At 37.3% G+C, this 15,107-nt stretch overlaps 2 protein-coding genes across 3 annotated transcripts in view; one reads left to right on the top strand and one right to left on the bottom strand.

The window, feature by feature from the left end:
* Positions 1-15,107, bottom strand: part of LOC133724288 (asparagine synthetase [glutamine-hydrolyzing] 2) — a 105,894-nt gene that overhangs the window by 62,412 nt on the left and 28,375 nt on the right. The gene's annotated exons all lie outside the window — the stretch shown is intronic.
* Positions 6,469-10,026, top strand: LOC133726121 (probable LRR receptor-like serine/threonine-protein kinase At3g47570). The gene is made up of 5 exons (XM_062153602.1): positions 6,469-6,475; positions 6,564-6,635; positions 6,781-7,140; positions 7,498-9,486; positions 9,600-10,026. Exons 1-5 carry the CDS (start codon positions 6,469-6,471, stop codon positions 9,989-9,991), a joined length of 2,820 nt encoding a protein of 939 aa, XP_062009586.1. The 3' UTR covers positions 9,992-10,026.

Genomic DNA, 15,107 nt, shown 5'->3' with positions numbered 1-15,107 from the left:
TTGGGCACCTTGCCCAATCAACGTCACAATATCCCATCAAATGAAGTGGACTATGAGAAGAAAATAGCAAGCCTTGTCCTGGGTGATGTAGCTTTGGTTCTTCCATGAATTGGCTGAGTGTATTCACAGCATATGCAATGTCTAGCCGGGTGATTGTGAGATAGATCAATTTCCTAATCAATCGGCGATACCGAGAAGTGAAGTTTCTCAGCATATGCAATGTGGTTGTGTTGAATACCACTACTTGTATACTGTGATCTGTAATCTTGATTCATAGTGAATTTGATTTTCGTGTTGGCTACGTTACAAGCCACGCAGTGAAGTTTCCTCAGTAGTGAGGTTTACACTGTGTCAACAAACACCTGTGCTGAAATTGTGTGTGCGCGTGTTATTGTAAAGCTACTTCAGTTAGTTTACTTCACATTGGTTCCATCTGGTGTTTTCAAAGGATATATTCGGCTCGTCTAGCTCATGAGTAACTCGAGTTTGTTAATGCTTAGCTCGTTTGTTAAAACTTGACTCATGAAAATTTTTAGTACATATAAAAATATAATTTTTCTAGTCTCAAATTTTTAACTCTTTTTATTACCTTCTTTTTCAATATTCTCATTAAGTAAAATATATAACAATAAAGAACAATACTGGTAAAACAATAAAATTTGGATTATTATTTTAATTTTTTTTTTTTAATTTAAAGTCAAGTAAGCCACGCCGAGCCTATTCAAGCTCGAGCTCGTCCAATGAATCAAGCTGAGCCGAGCTTGAGCATAGAAAAAAAATATTCAAGCTTTAGCCCGGCTCGAGCTCGATAAAAACAAATAAGCCGAACATGATCACCTTAGTATTTGCTCCGACTCGGCTCATTTACACCCCTATAAAAAAACATGTCTATAACCCCACACACTACTCGAGGTTTTAGAACGCAACACAAGTTGTCAACATTATCAGAAGTGTTGTGTCTTGCAGCAATCTATTCATTCAATGCAGCATCATCTTTATTCTCATGTTTAGCCAGTTTAAACTTGTGGTCTCAAAATTAATTTCAGCTTTAATTGTATAAGCGAAAATCGTACTAGCTTAATGTAAGAAGTTCGAATTTCATGTTGGGATTCAACTTAATATTCCGGTAAGATTGCTGTGATGGGTCACACGATTCCGATCGAAATGTGTCACAAAACATAGTCCAGTAACGAGTCATGTCACATTGATTTGATTGCTACGATCGAAATGTGCCACACTTTCCAACACCTTAGACTAAAACACACTCTTGGATGGGCTAGCCCAAGACACAATGGAGTCTATATTTCTCTCCCTAAGGCTGGACTTTGTGGGCGAGCCCAAGACAGACTACAGCTCTCTTCTGGCGCATCGCCGCTTGCTGGGTTGGAGTTTCACTGTTTCAGTGGTTCTGTTCACTCTTGAACACTGAAAAAAAAAAAAAAATCAAACAAAACAAGTCGTGGTTCCTTCTCCTTCTTCAGCACCAGGATGCTCTCTCGTCTCCTCCCCAAACCCTCACATTTCTCTCTTCTCAGAATTCCACCCATGTCCCAAATCCCCAATTCCCCTCCCCCACTCCAAAACCCTACTTTCACCACCTTTGTCCCTAGATTCTTCTCCACCGACGGCGACGGCAACGGTCGATCCCCGTCCGACGTGAGGAAGCTTTCCAAGGAATCTGATGACAAGTTCGATCCTTTGTTCCGGGACAGCTCCGGTGACGTCTCCGGGGTAGCCAAGGCTGATTCGAAGGGCTGATTAATCATGGAAGACCTCATCAGTGATTTGGTGAAGTTTGTATCTGAAGAACTCTGTGTTAGACCGGAGGACAGTGCTTCACTCTAACATTATGGGCAGGACACGCCATTTTTCATTTATGAAAGCAAAGGATTTGTGATTATGAGAAGTTTGAGGCTTTATATGAAGCTAATTGTTTGCACACCTTCTATAGAGGTAAACATTTTCACTCCTTCCTTCCTTCCAACCAATCAAGGTCCTACATGATCTGTTGCCAGCATTACAATTCTTAAGAGTGCTCACTTTTACCAGACTCTTGTATTGAGGAGTTGCCTAATTCAGTTAGCAACTTGAAACATCTAAGGCACTTGCACCTGTTGTCTAATGCTCGAATCAAAATGTTACCCGATGTAGTGTGTGATTTGTATAACTTACATACATTACTGTTGACAGATTGTCATGCTCTTACTCAATTGCCCACCAGCTTGGCAACCCTGATAAACTTGCACCATCTTATATCAGAAATACAAAGTTAGGGAGGATGCCACGGGAAAATTGAAAGATCTTCAAACGTCATGTGACTTTGTGTTGGGAAAGAATTCAGAGATTGGTTTTACAGAGTTAAAGAAGTTTCGGCATTTGCGAGAAGTACTTTATATTTCAGGGCTTCATCAGATTGTCCATGTCGAAGATGCTTTGGAGGCCAATATGCATGAGGGAGAAGAAGTATCTTGATAGACTAGTTTTTTTTCATGGGGAGGTGATACTGACGATTCACAAAAAGAAAGATAAGTGCTAGTTAACCGTCAACCATATAGAAAACTAAGAATTCTCATGATTCGTTCTAATGGGGGGTTCAAGCTTTCCTAGTTGGTTAGCAAATCATTCTTTCCGGCCAGTTGGCTTGTATTCGACTATCCGATTGTATAAGTTCTTGCTTTTTGCGACCGCTGGGGCAGCTACCCGTCCTCCGGGACCTTCATGTTATTGGGCTAAATGGTTTAATTTAAATAGGTCCTCAGTTTTACGGCGATGATGCATGTGTCGTTATGCCATTTAGACATCTGAAAGTTGTGAAATTCTGCAACATGTTAAATTGGCAAGAGTGGTCTTATGTTGGAGTTGGAGGTAATGAGAAGGATGGAACTTTGCCTAAGCTAATTTGTGAGCTACATCTGTTGGGTTCTCCCATGCTAACTGGAAGATACAATTAGACTACTTCTCAAAGATTGAACCGCTTAATCTAATGCATTGTAGTCTAAATCCCTTGCTATTTCTCAAGACCCTGAACTTCTATCCTTCCATAGCTTGGACATTTCTGACTGCCCAAATTTGGTATCTTTTCCTGATGGAGGACCACATGCACCAAAGCTGAAAGATACATATATCCATAAATGTAAGAAGCTGAGATCACTGCCAGATGACATGCACAGCCTCCTTCCATTGCTTAAGCACTTGCTTATAACCGATTATCCAGAGCTGGAATCATTTCCAGAGGGATTGCCTTTATAATTACAATCTCTTGGCATTCAATCTTGCAAAAAGCTAATTGCAAATCGTATGCAGTGGTGTCTACACGGACTGACATGTCACATAAGCTTGAGAATTGACTTCAGAGAATGTGAAGACATAGATTCGTTTCCGGAGGATGCCCTGCTGCCTACTGCTCTCACTTCTCTCAGCATCTCCAATTTGAATACTAAGACCATGCATGGGTGGTGACGGGTTTAGACAAGTCTCTCTTGAAAGGTTGAAAATATGTGAATGCCCTAAGCTCCAGTCTTTCCCATTTGAAAGGCTACCCTCCCTTTCTGAAGTTCAAATCTTCAAATGTCCTTTGCTAGGAGATGGTGCCGGAGGGAGATGAGAGAAGGTTCCCAAATGATATTATTTCCACATCACCAAGGGTCTCAGTTCTAATGGTAACTATGCAATAGTCTCTCCTCAATTTGTTTAACGCACTGCTTCTAAATTTTATTTTGGCAATGGTTTTAAAAGTACTGCTTAACAAAATGTGCCATGATTTATTGTTTTAACTTGGACCTACACCTATGAATTCTTTCATTTGCTTATATTGACTCCCTCAAATAAGATGATGCACTTCTAATAAATTTTTAATTCTCTACGTGCAGGTGCAGGCTGTGCAGCAAACCATCAATGGGGAGGAATTATCACTACACATTTACGAGATGTCTGCATATTATGTGCGAGATTCTTGAGGAATGTGCAAATCTTGGAATTTCTATGGTTGATCATTGTCGACTGCTACTTATTGTTGCTAGAACGGTGAAGAGTTAGAGGATGCTGGAATTTGTTGTTGCTGCTGTCTTTTATTTTGCCCGAACTGCATACTAATTGACATTATATATGTCTTCGAGCACGTACATGTTGTATACTAGTTTGATAACATTCTTGGTTCTGCCATAAAAGCTTAAGCTTGATGATCTAATGGTTGTAATCTCAATTTCCATAAGAAAGCAATACGATAGATACAACTCAATTTTGTTTGTCATACAGTAAAATGAAAATCAGAATTTTGTACATCATAGATAGTTTTGAATCCATGTAGACTTTAGAATTTGTCGAAGATAATTTCAAGCACAGTAAAACAAGTCTGGTATCTCTTCATACACTTGCTGCATCTCTGATCAGACTCGTACACTCGTAGCTTATCTAATGGAGGGATAATAAATGTATCATCAGACTCTATAAAAATTTGTAAGAATCAAAATGTGCATTTCGTGATAGCTGTGTTACCATATGAGCATTTTACCCAATTCTTAATCCAGTCAAATGAAAAAAAAAATATTGTACTTTTAACAAAAAAAGAGCCTTTGTTTTATTTTGTTAAATAGAGAGCCAAAATCCTAAAAACATGGCCATCTAAAAAGAATCTTATTTGTGATTGAGCGACAAAGGAGAGCACTCAAATCTGCTTTAATGGTCCATTTGTTTTTCAAGTCTTTGAGCTTGTCTTTTACGCATTTCCATCATCCTTTCCACAAATGAAGTCTAGCTACTATGAACCTTTACTTGGATTGATAATTCCGTCCATTAACAATTCAAGCCACACATTTCCTTGTCAATCTTCTCTTGGATTCATTATTTCTTCCATTCAAAATTTGATTCACACAGTCAAGTCTTTGGACGTGTTGTGAGCTTGCATATGTTGATTGAAAAATAAGAGCAAACAAGTAAGTTCTCTGAATTAGTAGTGTGTGTATATATATTGAACTATCTCCAGCCAGTTCCTCCTGTAACTCTTCTCTATCTTTGTTAACAATTCCACACACTTTGCATATCCATTATTCATACAATGGAGAGAGTTACTTGGTTCTTCCTAGCATACTTAATCTATTGTACGGTGCCTAACTGCTTAACTGTGGCAGCACAAACTAACCTTAACATTACCACAGACCGGTCTGCTCTTCTTGCTCTCAAAGCCCATATCACTAGTGACCCCCAAAACTTGATCTTGATCAACTGGTCAACCACCACCCCTATTTGCAACTGGGTTGGAGTCACTTGTGGTGCACGCCATCATCGAGTCGCAGTGTTGGACCTCTCTTACTTTGGTCTCATAGGCACTGTTCCCTCGGAGCTAGGTAACTTATCATTTCTGGTTGATCTGCACTTCAGAAATAACAGTTTTCATGGTATTTTGCCTCAGGAATTGGCTCGCCTGCGCCGTTTGAAGTTTATTAACTTGGCATATAACAAGTTTACAGGAGTCATTCCGTCATGGTTTGGGTCCTTGTCCAAACTTCGAATATTAAGCTTTTGTGGCAATCAATTTTCTGGTTCCATCCCAGCTACAATATTCAACTTATCTGGTCTGCAAATAATTGATCTGGGTTATAACCAACTATCAGGTACAAACAGACATACCTACCAACAAATTATCTGGAACCTTAGTCTATTAACACCTTAGCTAGCTTGTTGAGGTATAAGATACACTTATTTCTAATTAATAATTATTTGCATGTATAACAAGAGAAATTGGAAACCTAACAACTTTGTAGGAGATATTCTTTGTGGTAACCATTTTATAGGTATGTCACAAATCGGTTTTGTTGAATTAGTGGAAGATATACCGTGCATGTGCATTAACAATTCGATTCACACATTTCCTTGTCAATCATATCTATAACTATCTCCATCTCCAGCCACTTTCACTTGTATGTGTGTGTGTGTTAGACTATCTCTAGCCACTTCCACTTGTATCTCTTCTAAGTCTTAGTTAACAAGTCCACACACTTTGCATATCCATTATTCGCAAAATGGAGAGAGTTACTCAGATAAAGATGATTGATCTTAACTGGAACTATTTGACATATATGCAATAATCATTTTTTTTTTTTGAAATATAAATTCATTGAAAAATATTAACGATTACAATCATTTAAGATGGCATCCCTTATCATTTTGGGAGCAAATACAAACCAACTCTGACTCTCACAAGAAGTTTGAGCATGATTTGCAAGTACATGAGCAACTCTATTAGCTTCATGTTGAGCATGAATCAACCTAAACTCTGGGTGTCTAGTCATAATCTCCTTCACCTCATTAAGTATAAAACCCAAGCTTGATAAATCAGCTGCACTTTGATTCAAAGTGTGCACTAGTAATAAACAATCTGTCTCAAAGATAACTTTGCAATAATTCAAAGTTTCTGCCAACTTCATACCTTCAAGGAGAGCCTATATATCATGATTTATTCCTAAGTAATCAATGTGCGGTAATGATTATAAGTTTTCTCAATTATTATATGTTTGACACCCTAGACTGTTAAGGTAAGCAAATATCTAATTAATAATTATTAACAGGTAAAATCCCTAGAGAAATTAGCAACCTAACAACATTGAAGGCGATCAACCTTGATCACAATAATTTTAAAGGTATGACTTCCATCAATTTTGTTTATTTAAATAGATAATTAGTTACCTTGCAATATGCCCCATATTTGAATTTTTTTTTTTTTTTGTGAAATAGTATAAAGTATATCATATATCTTGTATAATCTAGAGTGTGTTGATTTTTCAGAAATTCCAAATGAGATCGGCACCTTGAATCAGCTAGAAAAGTTGTTTGTGCAAAAAAATGCCTTAAAAGGGCCTATTCCTATGGGTGTCTTCAATATGTCATCTTTGACTAGAGTAACTTTCTATGGAAATAAGTTGAATGGTAGAATTCCCGACAATATATGTCAACATCTTCCAAATATCCAAGAGTTGAATTTGGGTATCAATCAGTTTGATGGTCCACTTCCATCTAAGTTATGGCAATGCAAACAACTTCTTAATTTGACATTGGGGGATAACGGGTTTAGTGGAAGCATACCCAAAGATATTGGGAACTTAACTCGGATAAAGAGGATTGGGCTTGGCACCAACAGCTTGATAGGTATTCATAATCTCAATTGCATATATTTGATTACCATTATATATTTTTATAAACTGATTCATAGAATTATCAACCCAAAAGAAGACATATTTTGATAATAATATTATATTGTTCCTAATTTCCACCTATTCTACATAATTTAATAAAGAAACATTACTAATTTCCTAATTATATTAAATTTTAAACTATCTTTACTCCCCCTATATTTTTCTCTCTATTTTACCTCTCTCCTCACTTTCCCATGTTCAGAAAAAGAAAAGCAACAAATAAAAATAAAGGTAAAAATATTCTCGCAACCTAGTGTGTGTGGTTTTTCTAGATACTAATAATGCCAAGGTGTTGATATAATTGTTGCAGGTACTATACCATATGAGATTGGTTATCTTCCAAACTTAGAAGAATTGGTGCTTCGTGATAATAATCTAAATGGCCATATCCCACCCTCAATCTTCAATATGTCCAGAATAACCACCGTAAATCTAGGCTATAATAAGCTTTCAGGTAGCCTGCCAGCAAACATAGGTCTTGGGCTTCCAAACCTTCAAGTGTTTCCAGTAGGAGCGAATCACCTCAGTGGAGTAATCCCCAAATCCATCTCCAATGCTTCTGAGCTTCAGATTCTAGACCTGGGCCGCAACTCTTTTTCTGGATTTATTCCAAACACTATGTGCCACTTGAGAAACCTTGAATGGGTTAGCTTCTTCAACAATAATTTGACCATTGATGCCTCCACTCCAGAAGTTAATATTTTGTCTTGTTTGGCAAATCTTAGAAACTTAAGGACTTTATCCTTCGAAAGCAATCCATTTGATGCCAAGCTTTCAATTTCCTTCAGCAATTTCTCTGCATCACTTCAAAATATTTATTTAGGAAATTGCAGCTTCAGAGGTAACATCCCCAAAGATATAGGCAACTTGAGTAGCTCGATGCTTTTAGCCCTCGAAGACAATCAATTGAGCGGACCAATCCCAAGCTCAATGGGAAGACTACTGAATCTTCAAGGTTTGTATATGTATAATAACACATTGCAAGGATACATTCCGGATGAACTTTGTCAACTAGAAAACTTAGTTGATTTGTATTTGGATGGGAATCAACTCTCTGGTTCTGTACCTTCCTGCTTGGGTAATCTATCAGCATCTCTACGAAGTCTGTTCTTGGCGTCCAATTTGTTGAATTCCACAATCCCGTCTTCCTTGTGGGGACTTACATATATCTTGAAAATAAACTTGTCATCTAATTCTCTAATTGGACCTCTATCAGGTGGTGTTGGTAAATTGAAAGTTGCCAAATACATTGATGTATCATACAACCAATTATCTGGTAGTATACCAGGTAGTGTTGGGAGTTTATCGAATTTGGTCAATCTCTCCTTAGCACATAATAATCTAGAAGGCCCTATTCCTAGTTCCTTTGAAACCTGTGTAAGCTTAGAAAGATTGGATTTATCTCAGAACAGTCTCTCTGGAGTGATTCCAAAGTCTCTAGAAGCACTCTCATATCTCAAATATCTAAATTTGTCTTTCAATATACTCCAAGGAGAAATTCCAACAGGCGGTGCTTTCAAAAACTTCTCTGCTGAGTCATTTGATTCAAACCATGAACTCTGTGGTGCATCCCAATTTCAAGTTCCACCATGCAAAAGAAAAACTAGCATATCTATCTTGAAGTATGTTGTTCCGGGGATCTTATCAGCAATGCTTCTAGCGGCATCCATATTTTGGATGTTGATGTTACGCAGGAAAAAGAACGTGAAAGCTGCAGCACATACTATCTTGACACCTCAAGTTTTCTGGAGAAGAGTTTCATACCTAGAGCTCCTAAGTGCGACAAATGGATTCAATGAAAGCAACTTACTTGGTACTGGGGGTTTTGGCTCAGTATATAAAGGAACATTGTCAGATGGGATAGATGTTGCGATAAAGGTTTTCAATTTGGAATTGGAAGGCGCATTTTCAAGTTTTGAGGTTGAATGTGAAATGCTAAGTAATGTTCGTCACCGAAATCTTGTCAAAGTCATCAGTTGTTGCAGTCAAATTGATTTCAAAGGTCTTGTACTGAATTACATGCCTAATGGGAGTCTTGAGAAGTGGTTGTATTCTCAGAATTCTTCTTTGAACATAATGCAGAGGTTGGATATAATGATAGATGTTGCATCTGCACTGGAGTACCTTCATCATGGTTATGAAGTACCTGTTGTCCATTGTGATTTGAAGCCAAGCAACATCCTACTAGATGATGATATGGTTGCACATGTTGCTGATTTCGGTATTGCGAAACTCTTGGGTGGAGGAGATTCTATGACTCAAACCATGACCTTAGCCACAATTGGGTATATGGCTCCAGGTATTACAGTCTATTACTACTTTGTCTCTCAGTACTGTATGTGTTCCTTAATTATGAAATTGTACATACTTTTATTTTTCATTTTTTATTTTAAATCAATTTTATATACGCAGAGTATGGAATGCAAGGAATAGTGACCAGAAGAGGGGATGTGTATAGTTTTGGTATTGTAGTGATGGAAACATTCTCAAGAAGGAAGCCAACTGATGAGATCTTCGTTGGGGAAATGAGACTAAATCAATGGGTTGCAAATTTCCTTGTTGCAGATGCGATAATTGAAGTTGTGGATGCTACCTTACTTGGAACCGAGGAGGATCATGACTTCGTGTGCAAGAGGGAGTGCTTATCATCTATTATGAGATTAGCTATTGCTTGTTCAGCAGAATCACCGGAAGAGAGAATAAACATGCAAGAGGCTGTAGCCATGCTTAAAGCAATCAAGATCAAGTTTTCAGAGGACTCTGCTGCAACAGGTGTGGTGATGCACCGTCGTCCTGTTTCGTAACCCCTTAATTAATGTGTCGTTATATCTTGACATGGAATTTGGTTTAGTACGTAATTATGTAATATTGTTTGACAATGTGTTTCTGACTCATGTTTGGCTGGTAATTCACTCTACTACTCTGTATTCAAATATAACTTCCATCTAGCTCTTTACACTTTCTAGTTTTTGTGTTGTTCTGCTTTGAGGCTAGCTGCTTAAATGTACTTATCATGGTAGAGTATGCCTAGGATTTATATGAGGTGTCAGTATGTTGTACTCCAATCATTGTACTCTTATATTCCGTTGTTGTCTCACCTCAGCAATCTATTCATGTAATGCAGCATATTCTTTATCATGATGTTTCACATATGAATTTAAGCTTGTTTAGGAAGCACTAGAATGTTTAGCTAGTTTAAGCTCCTCATCTGGTAATCTCAGTAATGGAAAACCAAAATTGCAACTTTCTCGATGGTGGGAAGACTGCAATTTCTTCTGTAATGCAGAATAAAGGACAGTAGATACCAGAAACCATTGATGGGAGGGAATCATGATAAAGTAATGAAATTGTTGACTCCGTGAATATAGTGCATGAAATTCTTGAGTATGCTAAATCTTGTTGTGTTGTTCCACGTACTTACTTTTGTCAGAATGTCAGATGGGTGGGGAGTTGGACAATATGGGAATTAAATGTTTACCACTACGTTTTGATACATTTTTGGTTAATACCATAACAGCTATGTTTACTAGGCTCTAATATATAGTTTACTTGTTGTCGAAAACCAAACTCGATCTCGTTCTAAACCTGTGTCATATATTGAAAAAGAAAATCAGAACTGAAGCAACATAATAGAAAAACATGTCTCATATGGTCTACCATACACTTTCTCCAGGTTCTAGAACGTTAACACATGTTGTCAACATTTATCAAATGTCCTCTTTGTTGCGTCTTTCAGCAATCTATTCCTGCAATGCAGCATCTTCTTTACCTCATGTTTAGCTAGTTTAAGCTCGTGGTCTGAAAATCAATGTCAGCTTTCAATGGCAAACCAAATTGCAATTTGCAACTTTGTCAATGTTAGGAACATTGCACTATATACATGTTATGCGGGCACAGGATAGCAGAAACCCATTGATCAGAAATCAGATCAAATGATTCATGATGGAACAATGAGATTGTTAGCTCAGTTGAGTTTTATGCATGAGGTTCTAGAGTATGCCAAACCTGGTTGCTGCATTTTATTTGCCTGAACTGCATATGAATGGATTCAGTCTTACGAACCATTATCGGATTCAGTCTTACGTACGAACCATTATCGGATTCAGTCTTACAAACCATTATCTTTACTAGTTTGAGATACATTAATTGTTGGTCTAATCCACAATAGCTTAAGCTTAGGTTATAATGGCTTGGTTGTTGTCGAAACCTCCAAACTCGATTTGCATAAGAAAACCAGACTCTGAGATTCAATGTAGCTAATTAATTGTCATACAATAAACAAGAACACCTGAATTGCAGTAGGCACTGCCGTGCTTCTTCTACAGCCATCATTGCCATGGTAGCCTTTTGCTACAAGTGGAACGCTGCGTACGTTTTGGGAGTAAGGAAAGGTGAAAATGAAGTGAAAGCAGTTTGAATGTGGATCCGAAAACGTGTCTGTTTATTTATAAAGGGGAAGAGCATGCCCTGTATTGGATTTCCTACTCTCATAAGGAAAGATATAAGAGTACAAAAGTAAGTTGGATAGTTCCACGTGATCAGGCACAAGATTCATAAGCTGATTAGCGGCCTCCTCGGCATCTAGATTTGAGAGGACTCCAAGATTGATTGCTTGTCAATGTGCCGTCGATTTTTCAGAAAGAAATTCCTGTTTCCCAGAGTCCCTAGGATAAATGAAGAGGATTTCATATTTGGGGTAAGGGACTTCCTTCTTTATTTTATTTATTTATTTATTTTTTTTAATATATATATATATATATTTTTTTTTTTGAAGAATAGACAATTTCTGACGTAGTCGGAAATAACCTGGGTTTACAAGCAATAAACCCTAAAAAGATAAATCTAGAGTCCACCAGAGAATTTGAGAAAAATCTCTCATTTTATTAAAATTGATATGATAAACTGATTCTAGTAAATGGTGCTTATATAGGCATCCAAAACCCTAAATCATATTCTAACAAGAAATCCTAAAGAATCCAAATTAAAAAGAAAACTAAAAACCTAAAATAAAAAGAATCCTAAAACGATATAAAACTAGCCTAAAAATATTAAATCCCCAATCGGATAATTAAGACGATATATTTTGGGTTAAATCTGATAGGGCTCACTAAAGTGAGTCTTGAAGATCTTGTCGTTTCCATTCTGGAAAGGTATCATGCGTCTCAAACAGACATTCTAGCCAAAAGTTGATCAAATCTGATTGTGAATCAAAACCTGTCTTTTTGCACGAGTAACCCGAAAAGTCCAAAACCAAATCTTTTTGAATATTCCAGCGGCTAGTAACCTCATTACACGTGAGTTACCTATTTTGCAATCACTCTTCTTGATTCTATGCCGCTTCTTTACTTTTATGGTTTTCTGGTTGAACCGGGCCCATTCTCGTCCTACATCAATTTCATTACTTATCCATGACTAGAAGGCACGTACATCATAAGCTGTCACACTAAAAGTTCTAGATGGCACAACACGCCAAGTAAATGACAAGTAACCCTCATTGTAAAACAAATACGCACAATTATTATGCCTAGCCAAATGAAACAAAAACCAAAACTACCTAAATCCATGCCATAGCAACTCTAATCGCCTAGAGACTTCAATTGGTGTACAACTAGAGAAGCCAAACTTCAATAGTACTAGACTCTAAATAAAATGCTAGGCAAAGAAGCATGAAACTTAAAGCTTCCCCTTGCCCTTATCTTTAGGGCCAACATCCTGAGCAGTAGTAGCAAGTGAGCGGTGAGACGTAATAGAGTCATTCCCACCTTCTTTTAGGAGCGAGGGTTCTTATTCTTGCTTCCAAGTGGTCTGCCCACTTCCTTCTTCAAAGTCACAAGCACAGCATCATCATCAGCTTCAACCAAACCAAGAGCATCAGCATGAAGAGTAAGAAGCTTACCACCTAGAATAGTTTTGAACTTCTTTGGAAAAGGAATGAATGCTTCCTACCGGCCTCATTTTTTATAGGTCAGAGTTCTCTTCTGCTTGGTTTGCACGGAGGTTGTAGGAGCAGCAGATTCCTCTTTTGTTCCCGAACCAGATGGCACATCTAAGGCCAGCTCGGAGGACTCAACCTGCAGCACGGTCTCTTCTTTTCCCGAACCTGTACCTCAATCTCTGTCATGTTTTGCATGGTATCCTCAGTTGAGCCAGGCTCAGAAGCCAATCGCTCCAGACGTCGAATGATGGGCCACTTCTTTTTCAGCAAGGAAGAAAAGGGTTTGGATAGGTCCCGACCAGTCTGAGCGGAGACTGAGAATGCATCGCCTAAAGTATAGGGACCGCCGCTAAACTTCTAAACCCTAGAAGCAGATACAGCAGCATTGGGTTCCTCACACTTAGCCCAACCAGTCTACATTAAGAACATATGCCCTTAAGGTGTTCAAATTGAAACTGCAGCATAGGCTCAACTCCTGGAGCCAGAAAAATCTGACGCTGGAGTAAGACTAGTTCGAGATGTCATTAGAGAAAAGAATGCGAATGATTCCTTTCCGAAATATTTTCTTGTCATAGTCCATGTATCAACCGAAAAGATTTCTGATGAGTATAAAGTTGTCAGGTTCTTCATAGAGAGAAGGAATATTGCCAGAAACCCTAACCCAGATACTAACATGCTTCATGGGGACCTCGACAATAAGGAGGACGCCATCATACTCCTCCAGAAAAACCGGAGCCCGATCAAAACACCAAACTCCACCCCTAAGAACCTTATTCCAATCCTAGACTGATTCGAAAGAGAACAAGAAGAGGTTATGAGCCCATTCCTGTACCTGGAAATCCTTTTCCACCATCCAAGTCCAGAGGAAGTGTGATTTGAAAGCAACAGAATTGACTGACCTACGGGTGAGCAGTTTCTCGAGAAGAAAAGGCTGGGTTGACCTGCATAATGGTCCTCCTCCAATCTTGCCCAGATCTGGGGTGTCACCCCCTTCAACAAGTGCCAGAGAGGCAGGATAGCTAGTAGTGACAGCATCAATGGAAGCCATTGAGGATTGGAGTAGCCGAAAAAGGAGAGGTAGCGGCAAAAGTTGTCGACGGTGCTGCTAAGGTTTTGATAGGGTTTGAGAGAATATCTCCTACCAAAATTTGAGTAAACATATTATAAATATTTAGAATTTTGTTTCCCTACATAATTATTCGAGTAAACGAATGAGTGTTTCTATTGGGACCTCCAAATCTGCTCACTTGACCGCACTATATTATCAATTATTGAATGACATATATAACCTACTATAAAATGACTATTAAGGACAATAATTATACCAAAAAAATATTATATTTATTTTATGTAGACTTTCCAATTCAATAACATTAGATTGTATTCTTTATTATTTCCTTATCTATTTTCATTTTTCAATTTCACTATATACTCATTAAAGCTTTCATATATATTCAATAAGAATTAAAAATATGAGTAAGATCATGTGACATAAAAAATGTATGATATTTATACTAAACGCATATTGGTGAGGAAAAACAAAATAAATTCTATTATGATTTATGACCTAAATCTAAGTCTATCCATTATATTTGCACAAAAAAAAAAAAAAGAGCTAGCGAGCAATAAAAAAAATTAAAAAATAAATAAATAATTAATCATGAGGTACAAAAAATAGAGAAGAAAAATAAACATTAAAAAAATGATTTCTTAATATATATTTTTGCACAGCTAAAATAGAAGAAAAAAAAATAATAACACACAGAATAGTTCATATTATTTTTTTATTGATTATAAATTAATTCTTGAAACTCAATGGCTTGTGTTTGGTTTTTTTTATTTATTGGAAAAAGATTTATGCATGTTGTAGATTAAGAAATGTATATGTAATTAAAATTTATAGAGTAATTAAATCATTGAAAAGACTAAATTTTTTATTTCAAAGATAATAATTTGTTTGCAAATTATATGAGTGAGGTTATTTG

The sequence above is a fragment of the Rosa rugosa genome, chromosome 1 (assembly GCF_958449725.1).
Source record: "Rosa rugosa chromosome 1, drRosRugo1.1, whole genome shotgun sequence".
In the NCBI taxonomy this organism is placed as follows: domain Eukaryota; kingdom Viridiplantae; phylum Streptophyta; class Magnoliopsida; order Rosales; family Rosaceae; genus Rosa; species Rosa rugosa.
This window is presented reverse-complemented; position numbering and strand designations above follow the sequence as displayed.

Coding starts and splice junctions, on each gene's coding strand:
- LOC133726121 (XM_062153602.1), top strand. Junction 6,636..6,780: donor TGATCACAATAATTTTAAAG/GTATGACTTCCA, acceptor TTGATTTTTCAG/AAATTCCAAATGAGATCGGC. Junction 9,487..9,599: donor AATTGGGTATATGGCTCCAG/GTATTACAGTCT, acceptor TTATATACGCAG/AGTATGGAATGCAAGGAATA.